Source organism: Rousettus aegyptiacus, unplaced genomic scaffold, assembly GCF_014176215.1.
Source record: "Rousettus aegyptiacus isolate mRouAeg1 unplaced genomic scaffold, mRouAeg1.p scaffold_m13_p_6, whole genome shotgun sequence".
Taxonomy (NCBI): domain Eukaryota; kingdom Metazoa; phylum Chordata; class Mammalia; order Chiroptera; family Pteropodidae; genus Rousettus; species Rousettus aegyptiacus.
Genome location: NW_023416309.1, coordinates 88,310,663 through 88,336,156, shown reverse-complemented (window position 1 = coordinate 88,336,156; position 25,494 = coordinate 88,310,663). Strand labels below are relative to the sequence as shown.

The window sequence follows — 25,494 nt, the reverse complement described above, 5'->3', positions numbered from 1 at the left end:
GCTGACTCGCCGTATTTTCCATGGTACCCAGCAAAGTCTGGGACACAGCTGCTCATTAACTGTTGACTGATTTATAATTATGGAGGCACAGTACTTCTTCATGACCACATCACAAGATTCTGAGCCATACCCTAATTACTGAATATTGGATTCCCCCAACCCCTCCAGTCTTTTAATATCATAGATACTTTAGTGTGGCAAAAAGCTTTTCTGTCTGGGAGATGATTTTCCAGCTCCCGTTATTTCACAGTGTGCCTGAGACTTTCCCATTGGCCAGAGGAGAGGGTTGAGCACCAGAATATGTGAAAGGGCTTTAACTGTGTCTTGAGAATGAGAGTCTAAGGGAGAAATGATCAGATAAGGTAGATACATTAGCTGGTGAGTATAAAAGACCTTTTATGCAGATAAACAGGAAGTTTCAAAACACAAGGGAAAAGGTCTAACTCTGAGTCAGAAATGTTTGTTTAATGTGCGAGGCATATTCTCTCTTGAGAATATGGACTAACAAAATGTTCACCCTTGTCAGAGACCTTACTCAACCCCCTCATTTCACAGATGATGCAACTCCCAGCTGCGAAGATCAGGGATCTGCCCAAGGACATCATGCTAGCTGGAGGCAGATGATCTAGCCTTGCCTGACAGGGCTGGGCGTGTAGCAGACTGGTTGTTCCTACCCAGTCATACTCTGTTTCTAGAGTGAATACTGACAATCACCAGTGCCCAGCTTTTGTGCTTTGGCAAGTACTCTGTTCTCAAATCTTTATATGCTCATGTCTCTTTCATAGAGCTCTTTGGCTGTGATTTCTTCAAGCCCTACCATGACCCTTACCACCGTGACCCTTTTAAGTAACGACATCTCTTCCTTCATAACTCCTAAACCATGTCCTGGGTGGTATATAAATACAGAGGTTAAATGAAGGTACGTGGTAACATCCTCACCAGAGGGGAGCTTAATGCTGGACAACAGGCCCAGTGGGGAGAATACGTCAATCAACCAACCCGCTTTCGTTTGTATGTGCAATCTCCATCCCGATTGTTGAAGTAAGGCCTTCTGCTTTGATTAGCAGGGAAGTGTTGAAAGTGTTTAGGGAACACCTAATATTACAGGAAAAATCAGGTTTAGAGGACAGTGGTAAACTCGGTGAGGGTAAAACCACGACATGTGGGAAATGTGAAGGGACTGGCGGAAGGAAGGGTACTACCACTCACTGAGGGCCTGTTATGTCAGGCACTTTACTTTCTGTGAGTGGGCATTATTATCCCATTTGGCAGATGAGGATCTTGAGACAGAGAGGTGAACATATCCAAGAATCCACAGTAGAGAAAGTGCCCAAACTGGGAATTGGGTCTAGCTCATTCAACTGCATAATTCTTTCATTATGCCAAGTTACTAAACTGGGAAAAATTGAATGTATAGGAGGAAACCTTGATGCGGGCAAGATAATAGCATGAAAGCTATAATTCGAAGTGTCATTTGGTGCCAAAGAATGTAAAGATGGAGGATTCAGGGAGTTAGTTCTCAGGAGACAGAGTTCATTCCGCTCATAAAAGAAATTGTACTTTCAGAGCTACTAGCAGTGGATTGGGCTTCCTCGGAAGGTAATGAGTTTCCTATCCCTGAAAGAATTTTAAGCAGAGGTTTGGTAGAAATGTGGACGAGAGCCATGCATCATCAGGTGAATGGTTGGCCTTTGGGTCTCCTTCAGATCCCAATGGTCTATGAAATTAAAACTAGATAAAGTCATATGCATATTTTGTTTCGTTTTGAGATCCTCTCCTATACTCCACTGCATGAGGTTCCTACAGACTGTGATTAATTAAGTATTTCTCTTTTTTACAAACTCTCCAAGCATTATTCTTCTGGATTCTTTGTTTAGTCTTTCTTTGCCTTGAAGTTCAGGTGGCAAAGAAAGAAGGTATTTAAGGGGCTTCTTTTCTTTTAATTATTTTTTTTCCGTGGGTTGTGAAATAAGAATCATTTATTCAGTAATGACCTGGGAAAGCTGTTTTCAGGCCGGGATGCAGAGAACATCCCTTGGTGGTCCTCGGTCAGCCTTAAACTTTGTAGGTTTACAAATTTCATCCCTTTACTCAAGAGTGACCAAGCTCTGGTGAAGTGATTCACTCTACCACAACTAACAGGAAGCTAATCAATAGACCAGAATTCTAATTCATTAATTTACTATGGAACAGATAATCCTGAAACTTGAACCATGTATAATCTTCCTTGAAGGTAAACCCACTTGAACGAGAGAATTAGATTTAGGCAGTTGCTAAATAAATGTGGAATCGGAGTAGAAGAAGTTGAATAACCCAAGAGATTTTCAACCGTTCTTATGGCTTGATCCATCCTCCTTCATCAAAGAGACAGATTTTCCGAGCGAACCCGCTCTAGAAAAATCTTGGGACTTGGAGTCAAAAGCCATAGGTTTAATTATGTCTGACCTTGGCTTACAAGCTGTGTAAAACTGGGTAAGTTCTGCTCTGGGCTTCACTTTCCTCCTCTGTTTTTTGGAGATTGATTCAGGTAATGTATGTGAAAGTACTTTGTACATTCTGACATCTTAAATATATGGCAGTATTAGTTTAATTCTATTAGGCTCCTTTCTTTTAGGAAGTCATTTAGATACCATACTTGTTATCCCCTCTTCCTGCTCCCCTACACTTTGGAGCCAGACTACCTGGGTCTCTGCCATGTATTGATTGGTTGACCTTGGACACATGTCTTAACCTCTCTCTGCCTTACTCTTCTCATTTGCAAAATGGAGAAGATGATTGTACCTACCTCATCAGATTATTGGCTTATGTAAAACAATTTGAATCCTGCCTGACCTATAGTAAGCACCATATAAACATGAGCTGTTACTGTTGTTATTTCACAATTTCCAATTTAATGAGCCACCTCTATCTCATCTATAACCCCTCCCTAGTTTCACTGTAGAGATTGCTTGGTAAAAAAAAAAAAACAAAAAAAACATTTTTAAGCGTTCCCTTCCATAGCTTCAGTCTTGGAGGAAGGCCTTTTCTAGTCTTGTTGCCTGGATTGGTTGGTTGCAGGGAAGGCTAACCTTGAGAGTGTAGGTTTTGCCCACTGACTGACTTTACAGACGTTCCTTGTCATGTAAGGACATTTTCATTTGCTAATGCCCAATCGGCTTTGGAAACAGTCGTGTAGATTGAAACATAAATCTAAGAAATTGGTATTTGTTCTTCCTGGGTATATATTAACTTGTATCATCTTATTAACTTCAGCAGCTCATAGTGAATTGTTTTCGAAGGCCTAATGGTTTTAAGAGAAATTCCAGCTCCATTATTTCAGCCCCCTTTAAGTTTTAGATTTATATTTGAATCGAACTACAAAGGGCCCTGCTAGTAGTAACTGGTTGCCATCACACCCTTATTCCACCATCTCTGCTCTCTAACTCAGAAACCAAGCTCCTCGAACAGACCTCGTGAGGGTGACATGTAGGGCTTTCTTCTTTAAAGGATGGTGCTTAGACGATTATGGGAATCCCCTGCTCTCTACCCTTCTGGAGAAGGCATGTTCTTCATGCCTTCCCTGTTGTAGAGCATGGGGAGAATGCAGGATGTTGAGAGCTGGCAGCATCTGTTTTCCCACTAGCTGCATGTTTACGTTGGCACTAACTGTCCTGACCGTTTGCTATAGACTTGAGAGAGCCTTATCTACTCTTGGTTTAGCAAAGAACAACTACACGGTCCCAAGCCACATCTGAGGCCCTTAGGATGGCTGGGAGAGATACAAGGGAGGAGCTGTGGAAGTTTATAGCTATGGGGGGAGTTGGAAGAGAGTCTGGGTAAGCTCCGGTGAGACAGCCCAGCCCTTCCAGATTAGTCATGCAGCTCCCATTTTAAATGCTGAAAGCCTGTGGTGGTGCGGAAGGAAACAAACATTTATTAAATGCTTTTTATGAGCTGGGTCTTGTGCTTTATGTTCACACATTTGTTAACCTCACAGTATTCTTTTGGAATAGGGCTTTATGAAATAGGCATTATGTTCCTCTCTTTCGTAGATGGGACCATGAGGCTCAGATAGAAAGAAGTTTACACAGCTAGTAAGGGCTGGATCCAAGGCGTCCCTAGCTCCAAAGCCTGCATCTTTCCCACTAAACGTCAAGCAGGCATGAAACCATGAGGGAGCAGACCTTGCAGGATCTTTCCCTATTCTATTTCTTGATTCTAGGTCCATCTCTGAAAGCAGTCTGTTTCATGGAAGTCAACAGGAAGGTGAACTTGAAAGGCCTGATCATTATATGACTTAGGTCCCGGAATCTCCCTGTTTCAGCAATAAAAGGTGGCTCATACACTCCTCACTACCTTTTGTTTTTGCCATTCATTTCCTTGTAGTGTAAGCTCACATGCCCTTGGAATTTTATGACTCTGCACAGCAGATATTTCCTCCTTTAGAACCAGTCTCTTCCCTGCCCCTCCCTCCATCTGTTTCAGGAATGTGAGGGTGAATTGAGACCTACCAACGCTCAAAGCCAGGGGAAGAGGGCTATGGGAAGCCATACTTCTGACACTAGGCAGCACACATGGCTTTTTACCCCATTCAAAGTTTCTGGACAAATATGTAAAAGCTTTTCATAACCCATAAACACATACAGATAGTATTGTCCTTTTCTAGTCTTTTCCTGATGACGCGTGTCCTAGTGTGGAAGTCATAGAGAGTCAGGAAATTTCTTCCCTTGTAATTAACGCATCTCTTATTTCCACCAGAGTCCATTTCCTCTTGCTCTTATTGCAGAGAAGATGGAAGAAATCCTGTTTAATCTTCTTTCCTCTTAGATAAGTGTCCACAGTTTCTTTGTAAAGTTGCACTTTGGTTCTAATTCTGGAGTTTTTCATAATTTTCACTGTTCTTTATTATCACCCTTTCCACTTTCTCCATAACCTTCCTCAGGGTGAAATTCAACAGGATCCAGTATTATTTTGCTTGGGTTTCAGCTCTTTGGAATGGAGCCTGTGGCTTACTTTGACCCTAAAATAAATAGGAAACTCCACCAGCTTTAACTATGGATAGAAAAAAGAATGAGAAAAGAAAAAGGACTGGCCTGACTCTCCTTAGCCTGTCAGTTCTTTTCTGGGGGAGGTGGTGTTTAGCCCATATACCAAGGGCAGGAGTTTTACTAATCCTTTCTTTGTATCTCTCTGCCTAACACTTCTGCTCCCTTTTCACTGAGATGGTATATTGTGTAGCAGGAGGACACAACCCCTGGGCCGCAGTCCGGTCCTGTTAAGAGCCAGGCAGTACAGCAGGAGGTGAGCAGCAGGCAAGAGAGGGAAGCTTCATCTGTATTTGCAGCCGCTCCTCAGCTCCTCAGCACTAGCGTCACCTCCTCAGCTCCACCTTAGATCATCGCATTAGATTCTCATAGGAACAATGATCCCTGATGCCAAAAAGCTTGGGGATTGCTGTTGAATAGTATCTAGCAGTCCCCGACCTTTTTGGCACCAGGGATCAGTGCTCCTGTGAGAATCTAATGCCTGATGATCTGAGGTGGAGCTGAAGTGGTGTTGCTGCTGCTGGGGAGCCGCTGCATATACAGGTGAAGCTTTGCCCGCTCACCTCCTGCTGTGCATCCTGTTCCTAACAGGCCATGACCAATACAGGTCTGTGGCCTGGGGGTTGGGGACCCTTGATATATAGTACCTTGAGCAAATCCATAGAGACAGGAAGTAGACTTGTGGTTGCCAGGGACTAGGGGCAGGGGATATGGAAGGTGACTGATAATGATGTGAAATTTCTTTTTGGGGCATGAAATGTTCTGGAATTAGATTGTGGTGATGGTTGCTCTACCTTGTGAATATCCTAAGAGCTCCCACTGAATTGTATACTTTAAAAGGGTGACTTTAAAGGTAATGTGAGTTATATTTTAATTTTTTAAAACCCTAAACTTAATGTTTGTAATAATAAGTTCCTTTATAGCTATATAATAAAAATAAATTGTAACAACAATAAAATTTATGTAATGCCTTGAAGTTAGGAAGTGTTTTATTTACATTATCATTCATTTTGTATACAAATCTAGTATGAGCCTGAATACTATTTAATTGTGTCCATTTTACAGATTAGGAAGTTGAGTCTAAGAGAAGTTAATTGGCTTGCTCAAGTTAGTGACATAGCTGGTAGTCTGCCTCTTTGAAGCCCATGTTATTGAAACTATTCGTGAATGGTCATTGGAAAAACAAGCACCAAGTGCTTGAAAAGATTCACAGAATATTATAAATGGAAAACCTCATGAGGAGCTTCAGTCTCATTCTTCCATTTTTATGGAGACATTGAGTATCAAAGAGTGGGAGACTTGCCATTTGTCATGATGCTAGAGAAAAGAGGGAACAAAGTCACCAAAGAAAAGGGTGTTGAAGAATCAAGTAGATTAAAATCAGCCTTTTCACCTCTCTTCTCCAGGCTCCTGTAAAGGCCAAAGAGGAAATATAAGGAATTGACCTTCTTTTTACTCAGCACTTTATTTACCTTGTTTTACTTATTATTCTCAACAGTCCTATGAAATATAGGCATGGTTTCCATCTACAGATGTAAAAGATGTGGAAGCTGAGAGCGGGCCAGTAATTCTCCCAAGGGAAAGTAGCTCATAAGTTGAAGTTGTAAAACCAGAATTTGATCCTGAATTTCTGGTGCCAAGACTAGCTCCTCTTGCCATGTGCAGATATGCATCTAGCTCTCAGATATTACAGGTAGGCAGGCAGGTGGGCATCTGTTTCCCTCATCTCTCCGTGCACCTCCTGAGGCACATGCTCCGTTGACAATGGTGGTTGATCTTCCCGTGAGAGGAGGGGGCCTGTGTTGGAGAGGCTCTGCTTCATGGCAGGAGGACTTCATACCTGAATCTTTTCATCTGAACAGGACTCCAGGGTGAAGAACTGAGTTTGTCACCAAGGGGAAGGAACCCATATGTTTGCTCTGTTGCCACCTCTCCCCAAAAGTATTCATTTTTCCACCATCCTCGTACTTTTAAAAGGAATTGCTGTCTTCCAGACTTTCAAAGGGGCCAGAAATCAGTGGTTTTGGCTACTAAACAGGAAACTCAAAACCCTTTCCGTTCCTTTGAGCTGGCTGGAAGGGTTGGGTCTGAAATGATTACTTTCCTTTAAAGGATAGAAGAAAAGTTTTGTGTAATTAAAAAAAAAAAAAAATCCTTTCCTGGATCCCTGAACACCAGCCTTGGTTGACACACAACATGGAAAAGAGCTGCCTTGTTGCCTGGCAGTAATGACAGCAAACAAATGTGTCTGACAGTCTGTTTGGAATCTCCTGGTCTGCGATTCTATTTGCTTCACTCTAATTGCTTCCTTAACCTCCTTTCAGTCTCCCCACCTTTGGTACCACCCTTGCTCAAGGGGGTGCCAGGCCATGCCTGGCTGCGCTGGGCTGGGCCGGGCTGGGCCGGGCCCCACAGGATACAGTGGCCCAGCCGGGGCTATTCTTGTCTGTGTCTATTTGCAAGATGCCTGTTGTTCTCACTCGCTGTTTTCCCCATCATAACTATTGACTTGGCAGGGCCCCAGTGTGGAGGCCATGGTGAAAGAACTCCCAGAGTTCTGCCCCAGGAAATTTAGCTGCTTCTGAGTGCCAGGCTGAGGCAGTAGTTTCACAGGCACTGCGTCTCAGGGAATACCTGTGTGGACACTGCCACTAAGACAGCCTCGCCTGGGTTCGGCTCTCTTTGAAGAGTGTGTGGGCCTCTGCCAGCACACTCTCGTAGAACAGGCCTGGAGGAAACGCAGTGGCCCTGTGAGGCGCCTCTGGGCCTGGCTGGCGTGTCTCTTCTCTGCCATGTGTCCTCCCCTTCCTCCACTCTCTAGGAATTCTAATCTATGTCAAGCTAGGGAAAGGTATTCTTAGGCCCTGCCCTGCAACCCTCAGAGAAGTGGCCTCCAAACTTTAAAAATCCACACCCCTATCAGTATAATGTTTGAGTGTGTGCTCCTAATACATACATACTTATAAATAGTATGTGTGCTTCTATATTATATGTATATTACAAATGTAAGAAAATTTTAATTATGTAATTTTAAAGGATAAAAGAGAAATAAGACAATTATAAACTTGTTTTTACTCTTATTTTATTAAAGGTATATGTCATTGAATATGCTCTTAAAAAACAAAACAAAACAAAACCCTTTCTTATCCCTTTCTGATCCAGTAATTCAAAGATATGTTCTTAGGAGAATGCATTTCAAGACTTCATTTTAATAGTTTCCCTCACTGAAAACTTCTCTACAAAGAAAGGTAGATTCAAATGGAACATAAGTGAGCATCTTTTTGCTTATAAAAAATCATGATCCCCATTTTCAAACCATCCACCAAGTACACACAGGTTTTTGCTGAACTTTGCAGTTGCTCTTTGCAAATTTTCAGAGAAGCGATTTTTAACAAGCCTTCAAATCCCTCTGAAACTCTTTGTTTGGAATACTTTTAAATAGATTAGGGAACTGTTTACAATTCCTAATTGAATAAGTATAGGAGTTCAGTATACAGACACAGGAAATTTTAGAGATGGCTTATTTTTAAATTTTTTATTGGATTTTTAAAAATTTATTTTTAGTTTCACACAGTGAAATTCACTCGTTGGTGTACAGTCCTGTGAGTTTTGACAAATACATAGTCCTGTAATCACCCCCACAATCGAGATAACAGAACAGTTCCGTCACCCTTTTACCTCTTTATAGTCAAAATTCTCACCTTACCCATAACCTTTGGCAAGCACTGATCTGCTTTGCTGAATGCATTTCATTCAGCATGTATAGTAATAGTTTGTTCCTTTTTATTACAGAGTGCTATTATATAGATATACCCATTTGTTTATTCATTCACCAACTGAGAGACATTTAGGTTGTTTCCAGTTTGGGACAATTATGAATAAAGCTGCTAAAGACATTCTCATACAGGTTTTGTGTAAACAAAGTGTTTTGTTTTCATTCCACTTGGCTAAATGAAACCGCCAAACACTCATCCAAAATGGCTGTGGCGTTTTCTAATATAGGAGAGTTCCCTTTACATACTTGACAGCACCTGGTTTTGTCAGTTAAAAATTAATCATTCTGATAGGTGTGTGGTAATATCTCATCGTGTTTTTAATTTGCATTTCCCCTAATGAATAGTAATGTTGAGCATCTTTTTCATGGGTCTTTTTTTGCCATCCATTTATCTTTGGTGAACTCTGTTCACATCTTTTGCCCATTTTAAAATTGGGTTTTTGTTTTCTTATTGTTAAGTTTTGAGGGTTCTTTATATATTCTAGATACAAGTCCTGAAGTTCAATTTAGTAGTTTTTTAAATACAAATTATGTTTCTGGTATAGGATCTAAGAAATCTTTTCTAACGTAAGGTCACAATGGTTTTCTTCTGCATTTTATTCTAAATGCATTTTGAATTTTTGTACAGGTGTCTAAATTTTAAACTGCAAAGATCATTTAAAATTAAAATATTGCAAAAATACCAGTTCTCTTTATAGTATACCTTTCTTTTGAAAAAGAGTTATATTTTCACGACCTGTAAAAATGTCACCTTTACTTTGACGGGACAGATTTAGCATGTTTATTTTTGGAAAATATTGCAAAGTAGCCTACTACATTTTACCACAAAAGCCAGCTAGTTTGGAATGCTCATCTTTTTGCCAAAGAAAACATAGTTATCTTTGCATCTTTAAGTACTTTGATGTAAATGAGCATCTTTGTGGTACATTATCCCATTACAAAAAAAATTGCAAGGACCCTACGGTTTAAAGACCCTGTTTTTTTTTTTTTTTTTTTTTTTTATAAGATCAGTCTCATTGACATCCCATATCACAAAAACAATGGCATTCATGATATATTGAATGCAAAGGCAGAAGGCTGTCCCCCCCACCACACACACACAATGAAAGCCCCATGTACACACATGATACAGACGAGCACAGGGAAGATCCCTACCCTGGAGGATTGTCTTGTGTCCTTTCTGGGGATACCACTGCCTGGAAAAGTCTTACAATGCTGCCTCTCTCCCTGCATTCCCAGTTGTGCCAGCAGATAGGAGATGGTCTGTGAGTGTTTGAGAAATAAGTGAGTTTTTCTGTCACAAATGGTGAGGTTAAGTTGATTCATTTTGTCATTTTTCTGAAATTTGTTTTTTCAGAGCCACCTTCTTCTAAGCTCTGAACTTAAAGGGTCTTGATAAAAGTTTCTTAGAGGATGACACTCCCAAGTATTCATAAGGTAGGGCCATGGAATCATAAGAGGATATAATTTTGGAGCTGGACTTAGAAGTCAGCTCGTCCAAATTCCTTCTTAAAATCAAATAAAGAATGAACAGATAGGGGACAAGAAGAGTCCAGGACCCAGGTGCCAATCAGTGCCTCTTCCTGGAGAAATCGGGGAAAGTTTGACGGAGAGGAAGCCAAGTCGAGACTTAGGATTGGTCAGGTGAAAAAGCCTCCCTATCTGAGCGAACATAGAGGGCAAAGCTGGTGAAATGCAAGTTCCAGGAACTGCTTGTGGTTTGGCCCAAATGGAACAAAGGGCACGGCGGGAAAGCAGCAAGAGAAGAGAGTGCAGAGGTTGGTGGGGCCAGACCGGGAAGGAAGCTTTTGCTACCACGGCAGTGCTTGGGTGTCTTTGTGCTCCAAAGTGGAGCTGTCAGGTTGGTCAAATCTATACTCTGTGTCTCTGGGACAATGTCTTATCCAAACATCTGGCATGGACTTCAGGTCCCAATTTTTGAGGCTGTAATACTCATATTTATGCTCAATTCTAGTTTGGGAGCTCTGCAGGGATCCTGCAAAACCCAAAGGAAAAGAGAGCTGGCTTAGGATTGAGCAGCAGCTGGGGAACATCTGGAGCCACACCTGGGAGCAAAGGCTCCTGGTGCGTTGGTGTGTTGGAGGCAACCAACAATCCAGCTACCCCAAAGGCAGTTTTTCTATAGGTCAGGAATTTTGCCTTTCTCTCTGGCTAGTGGCACTGATCCCTAAAAGTCCGGTGCTTCTGACAATGACTGTCTCATGTTCAATGATCTGTGTCCTGTCTGGCTCTTTCCTACCCTCTGGTCATCTATTAAACAGTCACCCTCAGATTTTCCCAGCCACTGAATAAAAGGCCATGGGAGAACCCTTTATTTGTTTTGTTTTTTTGAGTGGTTTTCAGAGAAGACTAGGATGTTTAATTCAGGGCACAACTGTGAGGCCACATTAAAAATGCAGGCAGCAATGCAGAACACGGCTGGCTCATGTCAGCCAGACATTTCAGTGTAACCAGAGGAGAGAGACACGGATAGGGCCTGTGTTAGTGGAAGTAGACGCCAAATTGCATGGCAAGTGCTGGCTCCTGTTTCTCCTGTTCCCTGCCATCTTTCAGCCGGAAGAAAGAAGCTCATGTTTAAGCTAGAAGTTTAAAATGGGATTGTTGCATAATTAGCATTCCTGTGATCTAGAGTTCAAGTCATTTACACCTCAGAAAGAGAGCTCCCACTTTGGAGGATGGTAACTGTCTGGCAGTTAGGATCTACAAGAATGGAAGACAAGTGAGAAGCTCTGCTTGGTGGTTTAATCCTGTCTCGGGGATTCTTTGCCGTCTTCCGCAGAGTTGGACTGAGAGGGCGAGCAAAGGTGCTGGCGCTGGTTTCCTAGCCAACCTGAGGAAAGCTGTGGCCAGTGCAAATGGCTGAAATGGAGCAGGTCTAGGAAAGACCAACAGGGATTAGTTATCTCGGGTGGATTCATTATATCAGACGATATGAGGAGCCAAGAAGTTGTAATGATACTGCAGAGTTTAGGGTTTTCCCATCTTCTCACCTGGACTGGTGAAAACTGGCCCTCGCGCTGAAGCTGTGTTTATTCTGCCTCCTCCTCCTCCTCCTCCTCCTCCCGCCATGCCATCTGCCAGCTGGACTGTTAACTGGCTCACTGCTCCCTTTTTGCTGTGTCAATCCTAGGAGATCATGATTGCTGTGATTTGGGGCTGGTCTTCCAAATGGGTGGATGAAATGGACTTCTAACTATTGATTTGTTTTCTTGCATTTCAGTCGTTCCAAGGAAGTCAAGGACGCGCCTACCTCTTTAACTCAGTGTGAGTGTCTCTGAATAGTACATCCAGTGTCTGGTGAAAATTTTGAGGGGTGGGGGAAGAAAACAACACTCAGTGATAATTATTAAACAAGGGACCCTACCCTCTCTGCCACAGTAAAAAACCTATGTAGCATTACTCTCCACAGTTATCTTTTTTTGGCAGCATATTTGGCTAACAGTAATATATTCTCTACCCCCAGTAGGTACATCAGAAGGGTGTGTGTAGTCTCATAGGGAAGAAGCTGAAGTGCTTCTGAGAGAGCCTCAGGATGAGGTCTTATGACCAGGTGTGAGATATGTCATTAGGGAAGAGAAAGAGGGCGGACAGAAGACACCAACACCCACTGAAAGACCTAAGGCTGGAGGGAAGGCCCAGTTAGGGAACAGTCTTCATCGTCTTCCGCAGATACACAGTCTGTCCCAGCCCTCAGTTGTTAACTGGGCACGTCATTTATAGCCTCTTACCTGAGAAAGGAAGGTAAAGCTCACACAAGCCCGATGGTCTGTGAAAATGGAAATCTAGTGTGTTCAGCTTGAGATAATGCATGCTCTGTGGAGAGGAGTATGGCATACTTGATACCCAGGGCTCACTCATCCTTGTGATCGGAATAAGGCTGAGCCATCATGTTCGACATCTGGCTGCATTCAGTCCTCAGTAAGCTCTGAAAGCCTGTGCTCATGGCTAGGGACTTCACAATGTGGTTGTCAGTTTGTCCCCTTAAATCACAAGATTAAAAGCATTTATTAGAAAAATTCTAAGCAAAATCTCAACCATAAAGACCTCTTTAGTAGACCCATTGAATCCGAACTTGCAGACTGAAAATTCACTTCAACCCCCACCTTTTGGGGGTTATTGATTTCAGTTATAGACGATGTCCTTGTCGGTGTTGGCTTCCCTTGAGGCAGCTATGCTCAGTTAAGTTTTTGCTGGATGCTCAGCTTGAACAACTGATGATAAGCATGTGACTAATGACCCTCGCTCTCTCTCTTTCTGTCCCTTGGCATAGAGTTAACGTGGGCTGCGGGCCTGCAGAAGAGCGAGTGTTGCTAACAGGACTGCATGCAGTCGCAGACATTTACTGCGAGAACTGCAAAACCACCCTGGGCTGGAAATATGTAAGTACTGAGGAGTCTCGCATCGGTGGAGAGGGGGCCGTGAAGGGGGCCTCACATTAGAAGAAAGCTTTCTTTGGCCTTGCGGGATTGTCTTAGGCCGGGACAGGAAACTGAGGTCAAAGAGCAGTTCCTAGCACACTCCTGTTTGCCACACTCATTCTTCCCTTTTCACTGATAGTCCTCTCTTCCTACTCATTCCTTCACACCTGGCCCTGAGACAGACAGACACACACACACACGCGCGCGCACACACACACCTCTTTTTAATTTAATACATGATAACAATAACGTAGCATTTCCTGACAGCTTACTATGTTTCAGGCATGCATTATTTTATTTAGTCTCCACAGCATCTCTAGAGCATAGTCATATTTTAATCTATTTTATGGATGAGGAAACTGGGGCTTAGGGAGGCTAATAGTGTGTGCACCGTCACCTAGCCATTACATGGCCAAACCAGGACAGGAGTCCAGGTAGTATGGCCTGATGACAGAGCCCATGCTTTAATGCCCCAATAAATGTCTCCATAGTTTCCTGGGCACTATGCTGTGCATCATCAAACATGATTAATTAGTAATTCAGTGGCTCTCCCTGTATGGTTCACTGTCGGATATAGTCATGGCTGGACTTTCCCAGCTGGACATTCATTCATTCCTTGTTTAACTAAACAAATGTTTTTCACATCTTTTTGGTACCTAGGGGAGAGTGAGCAGTCCTTTGCCAGAGTGGGAGGAGGTATATATGTTCAGTGAAAATAAACTTGTACTATTGTTGTTGCCATTATTATTATTGGCAGATCTTTTCACAGTGCTTTTCTCTGCCCTCTCTGTCATTGTGGGGATATTGAAAAATGAGTCTTTCTGTCTCAGGGAGGGCAATGTGTTCCATGTAAAATGCCTCAAATTACCTGTCCTGTCAGTTGCCTAGGGTCAGTATGGGGCTGGCTCATATGACCTGAGTTTGTTAGCTTTGGAAGGATCCTATAAGAGTGGTCAAAACTGCTGGCACGGTGATAATGCTGTGCCAATGTCAGTTTGCTCATTGTAACTAATGTACCACTCTGTAAGGTTTCGATAGTGGGGGAGGTTATCTGTGTGGGAGCAGAGAGTATAGGGGAAATCTCTGTGCCTTCTGCTCCTTTTTGCTGTGAACCTAAAACTGCTCTAAAAATATGACATCTATTTAAAAAAAGATGTTGGGCAATGGAAGCCAGGCATAAAAGTATGCTTTCATTTAAATAAAGTTCAGAAATGTGAAGGTCTTAAAAACTGCTGCAGGCAGAGTTTGCAATGGAGCAGCACAGCCTTTAGAGTCCATCTTCTACGTCGCCCTTGAATGTTCTGGACTAGAAAGAAAACCTAGACGTGTTGTTTCATGATGCCAAGATGGTTTAGCCAGAGCTCCCCATGTTTGCTTTGGCTGTTCCTTGTGAGAAAAACCGGCCTTGGCCATTCTGCCCCTTCAGTATGGCCGCTGGCCACCTCTGGGTGATCCAGAAATGTTCTGTCTTTTCTCTCTTTCCCAGCCTCTTGGTTATCTTATTCCTTTGAGCATGTGCTGAATTACAGGCAAGAGATAAATATGAATTAGTTCGGTTTGTTCTTGACTTCAGGTACAATGATTTACTCTTTTGACAAGCCTTATTGAAAGCGTTTGTGTCACATCCAAAAGTGAAGAGAGCTAGTCCTTGCCCTTGGGTGTTCACAGTCATGACACCAGGGGGCAAAGCCACAGGTAAACAGAATAGTTTTTAACAAGTATAATGATATTCACAGGACAATAGAGAACGTCTGTTTCCCCAAATATTTATCTACTGAACACCTCTTCTGTGCCAGGCCCAGTGCTCCAACCTTTCATTTCATTGTTTCTTCAGACCTTCATAATAATCCTGTGAAGAATTTATAATTATCCCAATTTTGTGAAAAGACAGTCTATAATTTTATAAATTGTAAATGGTTAAGTGATGCTTCTGGGACTAAGAAGCAGAAATGGGGTTCAGTCTGGGGTGTTGTAGACTCCAGATGTAGTACTCTGTCCATTGGAGTCCAGTTGTAACATTTTGCAAATGCCCTGTGGCTTGGGGGCTATTGATTTGTTTTTCTTTTATTGTTTTTTGTTTGCGTGTTTCTTTAATAGAGATGCGCTCTCACTTTCCTAGTTTTGTTTTTTTCCTCTCCTCTACCATGAACACACTACTGTACAACAGTTGGTCTTTTTCCCGAACCACATTCTTTGCTGTGTACACCTCTCTTCTCTCCCTCCCTCCTTCTTTCTCTCTCACACACAGGCACACATGCGCACACACACGCACACACACAGAGCTGGGGAATAATGAAGTGTCAGGGAAATTATTGCTGAGCCCACAGCTCTTGTATGTGTGTGGTGCCCCTCCCTTCCCCACTATGTGGAATGTTTCCTTTCTCAAGAAGAGACTCAAGTCTGAACTCCTGTTCTGAAAACCAAAGCCCTTGAGCTCTAGAACAGAAGATACAGTTCCTATAGACACTGCCCCAGAACGTATTGGCAGGAGGATTTAATCACTTACCTATATGGGGACTCGGGAGGAAGGGCCGATGTACACTGCTTCTGTACTTCGCGCTTAGCCATCTTATGGCACTAATGATACACTGAGATGTTTTTATGTATCTCTGTCTGCAAATAAAATAGCCCTTTGATGCTACACCTATGCAGGACGTCTTTCTGTGGGGCTTCTGTAAAAGCTGGGAAAGTCCACAGTGCTACAGGTTTAGGATGGTAACCTGCCAGGTGCTTTGATTGAGCTTTCCTTCTGGAGGCCCTGCAGCTGGGTAGACCTTGAGGGCTGACAGAGTCTTCAGCCTGGAGTTAATATAGCTCTTGTCTCCCTAGAGAAAGGCAGTGAAGGAAAAACAGACTTAACACGTCTGACATAGAAACTATAAGATAAGAAATGAAATGAAGACCTGTTCGGCCTCACAACACTTTCTCTCTCTGAGTGTCTTTTCTCTAAGCTTAATGAAGTACAGTTTAAAATTATGACACAGAAACTTTATGGTTACGCCCATAGAGCAGATTTCTGGGTAGCATCAGGAACCAAGTTCCCTTAAGACAAAAGATATGTATATGCATTCATTCATTCAGCAGTTATTTATTGCAGTCCTTTTATGTGCCAAGTGGTCTTCTAGGCACTAGGGATACAGCAGTGAACAAGCCAAACAAAAATCTCTGCCTGCTGTGAAGTTTATATTGTAGTAGTGGGAGGCACAACACAAAATAGATATGCAAGTTATACTGTACGTTTGAAAGTGGTAAGTGCTGTGAAGATAAAGCAGGGAAAGGGGAGAGAGGTTGCTGCAGTGGAAGTTGTGGTTTTAAGTAGAATTGTTGGGAAAGACCTTCTTGAGATGATGACATTTAGGCAAAGACTTGAATGAGCAACGATCCTAAAGAAATTCCACTGTAAAGATTGAGAAAATACTTAGAATATTTAAGTTCAAAATACTTAAATTCAGTTCATAATATGGAGAAAGTCCTGGTGTTGCCTCAGTGCTGTAATTAATGGAAAGGGACATAGCATGCTTGAGTAGTGGGGATTCTCTCAATGCGTCTGGGTGAAGCTGGGGCGAGACTTAAGTGGTCCCGATGCTGCCTGTCATTGGCCCCAGCTTTGCTCCTGTGTTACAAAAGTCACCTGCTTGTTTTGGCCATCCAGTATCTTCTCTCTTCTTTTTGTGTTTCCTAGGAACATGCCTTTGAAAGCAGCCAGAAATATAAAGAAGGAAAATACATCATCGAGCTAGCACACATGATCAAGGACAACGGATGGGACTGATCGGAGCACATCCACCCAACCCAGTGTCCACGTGAATGCCATCCAACTGAACATTCTACCCAAGCGTGAGAGAGTGACTGAACACTTGGTTCCATCCATTGAGGGGCCTTGCCATCTGGGGCATTCTCCCACCCTGACGCCGTCTTTCTGGTGACCGGCCTCTAAATCACTGTCTCTCTGTCTCTTTGCTTTGTATCTGTTTGTGAGTTGATCCTGGCTTCTCTCTCTGTTCTAGTGTTGGCTGAAAACAAAACAACAGAAGGAACAGATGTGTGACCGCGTGGCGGCAGCCCACCTTGAAAAGGGCCCTAGGGCCTGTGCGAGAGCTGCCTGATGGCCTGTTGTCAGGAGAGCAGTGGCACAGCACGGGGGTGTGAGGACGAGGGGAAGGGGGGAACCTCGAGGGTTCCGGGGGCGGGCAGGGGGCTGGCGGGTAGAGGTAGGAACAAAATTGTGCTGCTCCCGGAGACCTAGTAACTTAGGCTTGAAATAACCGACTTGTCTAAAAGGACAAAGAAAAAAAAAATACCTCATGACTGTATTCTCTCTGATCAGAAGCTTCTGTTCCTGACACCGGACGTGCCAGGTTAGCATGTGAGCACAAGAAGTGGCCCTAATTCTAGCTGGCAGGGCAGTGGCCTGGTCTTCCTGGGCCGAGTTGGGAGGTATCTTGGCAGCAGTGAGTGACTTGGGGAAAAGCCCAGATGGGTTTTGATGACTGATCTCTCACTGCTCCTCTGCGTAATCCTCTGCCTCCTCAACCACCGTAGGTGAGGGGAGAGCGGACTTCCGCTTGCAATGGGTGCAAGATCCAAATACCCCAAAGGCTTTGACCAGGAACCAAGCAAAATCAGTAATCGAGGAGAACAGGGAACAAAGGGGGCTGCAGTTTGGGAGCTTCTGCAGAAATGGCTCAGATATTGGGCCAGGAAAAAGAAATGTAGAAACAGTTGGCATTTCTGACTGTCTGGCCTTTTCCCCTGACCCTTAATAAGAGAAGAGCATTGTAGCAAGGAAGGGGCGGGGGTGGGGTGGGGCAGTGCGGGGAGCGGTTTCGGTCTGAACCATTACAGGTTAGGTGCATCTTTCCTCTTCCATATGCAGTAGCTTCAGTGAGATCAGCAGTTCTTTGTACATAGAGTTTTGGGTGTTTTTCTTCATTTCTATCATAATAGATTGTGGAAAACAGAGTCCCAAGGCTTTGAGCTTAGTGATAGCCTGGCTGGTAGATTCCTCGTGCCCCTGGCTGTTCTCCTTGGACTTGAATGTTTTGTGTGGAGACAAAAAACTGTCAGAGTGGGGAGGGCGTAGATTTGATGTCAAATGTCAAGTTACAAATTCCAATATTAGCCCCCAGTCCCCACCTCCCCATCCAAAGTTCATTATATTAGGGGGAAGTGGAGAACAAATCCCTGTAAGACTCATGAGAGAGAGGAGTTTGTTACATTTAATCAACACTGTGAAGTCTGTTCTACAGCAATTCAGCCAGTATGTGGTGCATGACCGAAACTCATTTAACTGAGTTAATTTCACTGCTTAGACTGAAAATATTATTGTTCAGATATGTGTAGGTTAGGTTAGCTAATTCTCAGTATTTCATTCTCCAAGTAGGCCGATCCGATAGGAATAATCACCTTAAAAGTCCCAAAAGAGTGAGTTCTTGGAGACGAGAATCTGTTAAATTAAGATTCAAGCAGCCAAGCCAGGATATTTCCAGAACTGAACCAGATTCCCACAGGGAAAGAGTTCACAGGGAAACGCCTTTTTGTGTCTGTGCTGATTGCAGAGGGCGTACCTGAGGGGGGCATGGCCCTGCCCGGGGGTGGTGGGCTGCAGGACTGACGGGAAGCCGGGCAGCTCCAGGTTCGGCAGGAGACACTGCCTCTGTAAGGTGAACGCCTTCTTAGAAATTGCATTTCATGTCCCAAGGTTCCTTGCCCACATTTTCCAGGGCTTCAGTCGGCAGCCCTGGGAGATTAAGCTGTTCTCCCCACATTGTTAAAAAGCAGACCGAGGTTCGGAAAAAGCATTTGATTTCTGCTCCTACAGAAACAGTTGCTCTGCCTCCCAGGCACTCCCAGGCCCAAGAGCTCAATAAAAAACGTTTCAACTTTCACATTCCTAAGCTGGCTCGCCAGCACAGAAGTCATAGATTCCCCTCTCCGTCCCCACTGAAGGTAGTGGCTTTCATTTATGGATTTTGATTAGCCCCTTTGCTCAGGGAATATCCTGGCTATTGATACTCCTTTCCATAAAAAGAAAATGGGGGTCAAACACGGGTAGGTCTTCAAAACTAAAAATGGAAATTGGCGACACAGAAACCAGGCATGGGGTGCCCTAAAATTAATTGTCAATGGGCAGAGGAGACCGACATGTCACTGTTCTTCCTTGGGGGCGGGGCCTCTGATTGTTGCATGGGTCAGAGCGGGCTCCAATGAGACCCTGGTTTTGTTTTGTTTTGTTTTGTTTTTTTCAGTTACTATCCATTAAGCATCCAGTGGGTGCCCGGTGCCATACTTGGTGCGAGAGATCTGAATATAAAATGTTGGTTTTTCCATAACTACGGGAAAATAAAAACCCAACTCATTAGGCTTTCCCTTTGTGTCAATGAAACCAAAAGTGCTTCTTATAACTTTAGCTCCATTCATGGCTTGTCTGTCTAATGTCTAGTAATATTGGAGAGACTTCAGCTGAGCAATGGAGACCCATCAACTCATGGCCTCAGTCAGTTCATTCTTTAATTTCCTCACCAAATTATTAACTCAGAGCATAACCAAAGACCTCATCCATTTACCCTTGGTAGGTTCAGGGAATTGGAGTTCGATGTAAAACTTAGGGTGGGGTGCAGGGAGTAGGAAAAAGGAAAGGGGGAAGAGGGAAAGGGAAAGGCATGGAGTTCTATACCTCAGCCAGCAGCTGCCTCCGTCGTCAACTGAAGTCCAGCTGCAGGCTCTCTAGTTCCATCTCCCGCCGTGCCACCCCAGTCATAAGGCCTCGGTGGCTCTGGAATACACCCCACCCCCTGTCCCACCCTTGGTTTTAGTCTCAGGCTGCTGATGGGCTGATTTGACATGAACCAAATACAGCCACAATTGAAGCTCACAGATTGTCAGCGGGCCTGACTTGAATGCTGCCCCAACTCCTATGACAGTAAGATCATGGAAATAGGGTAAAGTAAATCTTTCCTGGTGGATCAGTGTGTGAAAAAGAGGTGTCCCCTTTATAAAAAGATTTTCAAGTGGTTGTATATAAAAGAAACAGTTGCTTGTGAAATATACTTTTGTAAATACTATTTAATTTTTTAAATAATATATTTGGTGCTGTTTTCTCAGATCCCCTGAGAGCACTTTTTATTTTCATTTTTAAATTCTATGGTTTCCTCTGCATTTCTTGAAGTATATTTTAAGGGAAACAGTGATCACCAATGTACTCTTTTTTTAAAAAAGATCTCATCCCTTTAGTCTGGATGGAGGTAATAAATGCTTCTTTGTATTTTTTCCCCCAGTAGAACAGACTCTGAAGTATTATATTACCAGGTTGAGAATTGAAATATTTTCTTGCACAAGTATTGGCTAGAAAAGAAGAATAAATAAAATCAAATAAATTTAGTAACAACTTAGAGTGATTGCTCTTGTTGGAAGAATTTTCAACAAATTGGAGTGTGCGTGTGTGCGTGCGTGTGTGCGTGTGTGTGTGTGTAAAGCACTTTGGATTGTGCCTCCTGTTTTCTTTTTTGTTGGGGACACTATACCTACAGTTTACACCTTGGGCACATAGGTTTTTCTTCACTTTCTGGTGGCGGTTTTGTTTCTGAGTGGACCAACAGCACAAACCACGGGGACTTTGTTTTCCTGAGCTTGGAACTGTTGCTGGTTTGTTCCTTTTTCTTCCTTCGTGTGCTCAACTTTTACAGACTGTAAAGGAAATCTGTTGTTTGTGATGGTCGAGCAGAGTTATATCGGTGTTTCTGAGATGTGAGTGTGTTTGTCACATACCCCAGGGCTCCACTTGTTGTAAGAAGCCACTTGTTAAATAAACATTAACCGGTTTGGGTTGAAAGAACATTAATAAAATAACGTATGTACTTTGTTGGTAAACAGCTTTTTTTTTTTTTAAAGGAAATATTGCCTCAGTTTCAGTAAGAGGCTGAGAAATCTTGAACATGATCAACTTAACATATTTTTAAAAAGAGTCTGCCTCAAATGAGAAAACTTGCTGGTGTTCTAGGTAGAGGAAAGAGATGTTTGATTTTTAAAATTAAAATACAGTCATGAAATCTGCCATAGTGAAAGGTAAAGCCAAGAAGAAACAAGCTATTCTCATTTTACCAAATTCTATCTGCCCATATGTTTTTGTGTAACATTTTGGCAAAGCTGAGAGTTGGTTCCCTTCTCCAAGCTGCAGAGACTGTCTTTCAATACAGAAGTTACCTTTGTGTTTACAGACTGTATTTGTTGGGTTTGGGTTTTGTTTCTTTCTTTCCTTGGTTTATCTTTTTGTCGTTCGCATTTTTCAGGTCACTTTGCTTCAATTACAAAGAATTATTTTCAATAATTTGTCTTCACCTTTCCCTGTATTTGTACATAGTGATTCAGTATTAGAGAAAAGTGCATTGTTTCTGTCATATTTCTGATCTGTGTTGGTGCTTATTTGAGAAAATAAAGTTTTCAAATATTCTTTGGAGGGCTCATTTGTCTTAATTGACTTAGCAAGTTTTATGTTGACATTTAACATGTAAAGTAACTGAAAGGCCTGCAGGAGGTCACCTGTCTAACCCCCTTCACAGATCTCTCAACTGAGACCCCAAGGGGTTATTTTTCCAAGACAGTTGGCCAATTAATGAATAAAAAATCAAGTTGTCTACTTATCTACAAATGTGCTTCTTCTGGCTTTAGCTATTAGAAATGCACAAGTGACCTTTATCATTTCTGTCTACTAAACCCTATATTTTTAGACTCCACAAGCTTTTCTGTTTATACCAATTTCTTTGATGGAGATAGGATTGCATTAAACGAAAGGAAAAAAAGTAAAACAAAAAAATTTCATTCAAAAGAGGCAGCATTATCTCTGAGTAATTGCCTAACTGAGGGAGATAAATATTCACAATTATAATTTATGGAAAATCAAGTCTTTTCACTCATTGAACAAATGTTTATTAAACGCCCGTTAGATTCCAGGCCTGGGGGGAGGCAGTTCAACCATCTTAATCAATCAAATGTTTTTGTTTTCCGAGTCCCTTTCCCGTGGACTTGTCCACACACACACACACACCATCTTGCATAGCCATAAGCTGTAAGCATTGTTTTATATTCTTGTGCCTTCATTTAACAGGCTAAACATTTTTCCCTAGACATCATCAATTTGTACTGTATTTTAAAGTACTTTTTCCAAAGCTTGCCCCCAGAACTTATGAGTTCTTATCTTGCATTGGCAGCCTAAACACAAAGAAAGAAAATAATAAAACTACACAAGTGTGTGTATGTGTTTGTGTGTTTTTATACAGGTGATAATATTGTAAAAGCCTATTCCCAATAAAAGAGGAAATCTTTTCTCTACTTCATGTGAATTTCCACCTACCCATCTGGGCCCAGCAACGGCTGACTTTTATTTGTCCTTGAGTGTGTTATCTTCCTGTGACCTGTTTTGCTTCAGTGGATGTACATGTTATCATTTCATTCTTGTTTGCCTTTGGCAGACAGAGAGGAGAGAAAAGATAACAGGGGCAGGAGACAACCAGTCTCAAACCAGCAATCCTTGGGGCTTAGACCTCACAGTGGCTGTCCAGGAGATGACGCTGGGAGAAAGAGAGAGGAAAACACCTGTGTTCATTGAGTGCCTGGTTTGTGCCAGACCCTGTGTCGGGTGTCAGAATCCTTGAGATGAGGTACTTCCTCACATGTCCTAGGAGTCCTCACCACTCTGTGAAAAAGCTGATTCTCAATTAAAGGCGGACTATCCCCACTTCATAGATGATGAGATTGAGGTTTTGCAAGGTTACTTTGTCAGTGACAGAGTCAGGACTCAACCTGTCTGAATTCACAGCCTTGTGCTCGTTTCCTATACTGTGTTCTAAATGTCAGCCTCTCTCTTCCTCCAGGCTTCTTAATTCTAGTGTGGCTTCACAGGACGCATTCCCAGTCTCCCACAGGACTGCTTAATAAGTAAAGATTCAGGAAATGCAAATTCGAAAGTTAATGTAAACAAAGCCACGAAAGTCAATGCTGTCTGAAAAATGTTGTATGTTCAGTAGTTGAGTATATAGGTGGGCTTTGTTGTTTTCGAATACTCCATAATGAGTCGCATGTAACCCTTGGCCCCTCGATTAATAGTAGGTTCTTAATAAATGATTTGGCGAACATTGAGTTAATATGGATGGTAGAGAATTAACAGCTTTAAAAAAATCTGTTTAACGTGTTAGTATTCCTAAGAGGAGAATAGAGATGAGGTTAGCGTGAAATGGTTATACCACAGCGATCAATTTTTTATTTGCATTTATTTAACAAGCATTTTTTCCTTTTTCTTTTCTTTCTTTTTCTTTCTTTCTTTTTCTTTTCTTTTTTTTTATGACATAATGTGCCTAGTCTAGTCAGGAAACTAACCCCAGGGAGCAGAAAAATCAGTGGTGCTAATTGAGCAGAGAGGGAGAGTGGAAAGTTATGTATGACCCTCCCTATTGTTGGCCAAGTATCCACCCACACCACCCACGACCCTCACAGGCAGCTGTTTCCTACAGAAGCAATTGCTCATAAATTCTTTCATCTGAACCCAATAAATGGCTTGTACCCTAGAACAAGGCACAGGGCAAGCTCTGGAGTTAGAGCACCTGGTCTGAAATACTTGTTTCCCTTAGTAAAAAGATAATTTATGGAAGGGGCTCAGCTCAGTGCCTGGTATAAAGTAAGGCATCAGTAATGAAATAATAATTATTGTAGATTGCTCAAGTCTTTTGAATTGGGAATGAGATAAAGAAGAATATTGTATTTGCTATTTATGTACATTGTTTAATTTCACAATAATCCCGTGAAGCAGATATCCCCATTTTACAGAGGAGAAACGGAAGCTCAGAGAGCATCAATGCCGTGAAAGATTTTTTTTTGTAACTCTTATTCTGATTCTGTAGCCTACACCCTGTCTGTGGCCTTGGTTTGCCACTCAGGAAATAGGAATAACTACCAAATAGGAAACTTTTCTGACAGATTTAAGCACACACCCAAATTTTCATGGCTATTTTATTCTCTTATGTTTTATTCTATTTTCATGATATGAAAATCTTGGCTTTTTCAGTGGAAGCCAAGAGCTTGGAACTGGAGAAGAGTAGAATTGTATTATACCTTTATTTTACAGGCTCGTTGATTGCAGCACCTGTTGGTTTTATATTTCTCAGAGAAGGGAAAAAGTGTTGCTTTCAGTTATTCAGACTGCTTTAAAAGATAAAAATCCAAAAACTTGCCTATGCAGAAGTGACTGAAGTATCCCAACATATGACAACATCTCTATGGAGCTATTCAGGACTAACTCTCTAGACCAGTTTGGAACAAGCCAAGGATTTAAAAAGTTCATGTCATTTGAAGATACTTGTAATTCTCAAGTGAAATAGGATCATTTTAATGAGACAGAATAACTACAGACACTGAATTTTTCAAGGCATTAGCAAATTATTTGAAAACTGACAGAACTATTGAGTTATATTTATTTTAAATTAAAAACATGTTAATGATTTATTCCAAGTTTAGAAATGAGCAGGGTCAAGTAGAAAGAAGATTGTCTCTGGTGTGGGACAGATGGGGATTTGAAGTTTTGGCTGTATGCTTACACATTGATCATTTTGAGGAAGTCGCTGTAATTCTCAGCCCTAGTTCCCATCGTCTGTAAATCAGAGATATCAGCAACCAGATGTAAGTTATTGTGAGGAAAACAGTACATTGCCCAGACCAAATAGGCAGTATTAGCAAGTGTCACTGGTCTTTTGTTTGTTTGTTTTGCCGAGTGACAGTGAAAGGAACTCGCTGTGGTGGCACTGCTTGCATATAGGACATTTAGGATCCAACATTCATCTCTCTAATCCATCTCTACAAAGGAGACTGACACCCAGGCAGGTTAGGAAACCAGCAGTAGGTTGTAGGCCTGGTAAGTAACAGAACTGGAACCCAGAGCACTAAGCTATCAGGCCAGTGGTCCCTGCACCATGCTACTTGCTTTTGCTTCTAGGCGAGATTATGTACATTTATGGAGGAGTGAAAAAAAAAAAAAAAAAGGGAGAGCATCAGCTAGAAAAACATCCTTGAGTTTTAGGATCCTGTTTGAAATTTTTATAGTAACCATCTTTGGTGGTCTTCAATAAAGCAAAACTAGGTCATTATCCTTGCACCCTAGTCTGATGTATAGGCCGCAGGAGGGAGAAACTGAATGCTCTCAGACTCACTCACGTCCCAGCCTCCCCTTAACTGCCTGCCTCCAATTTGGAGCCACTCCTCCAGAGCAAGG

The 25,494-nt window shown here is 42.3% G+C and overlaps 1 protein-coding gene across 1 annotated transcript in view; it reads left to right on the top strand.

Annotated features, from left to right (window-relative positions):
- The window catches only part of YPEL2 (yippee like 2), a 59,553-nt gene extending 34,307 nt beyond the window's left edge, over window positions 1-25,246 (top strand). Inside the window, exons 3-5 of the mRNA XM_016123073.2 lie at window positions 12,041-12,084; window positions 13,091-13,199; window positions 16,921-25,246. Coding sequence (XP_015978559.1) covers window positions 12,041-12,084; window positions 13,091-13,199; window positions 16,921-17,010 — 243 coding nt within the window. The 3' untranslated portion in view covers window positions 17,011-25,246. The remainder of the gene's footprint in view (window positions 1-12,040; window positions 12,085-13,090; window positions 13,200-16,920) is intronic.
- Window positions 25,247-25,494: the final 248 nt, after the last annotated feature.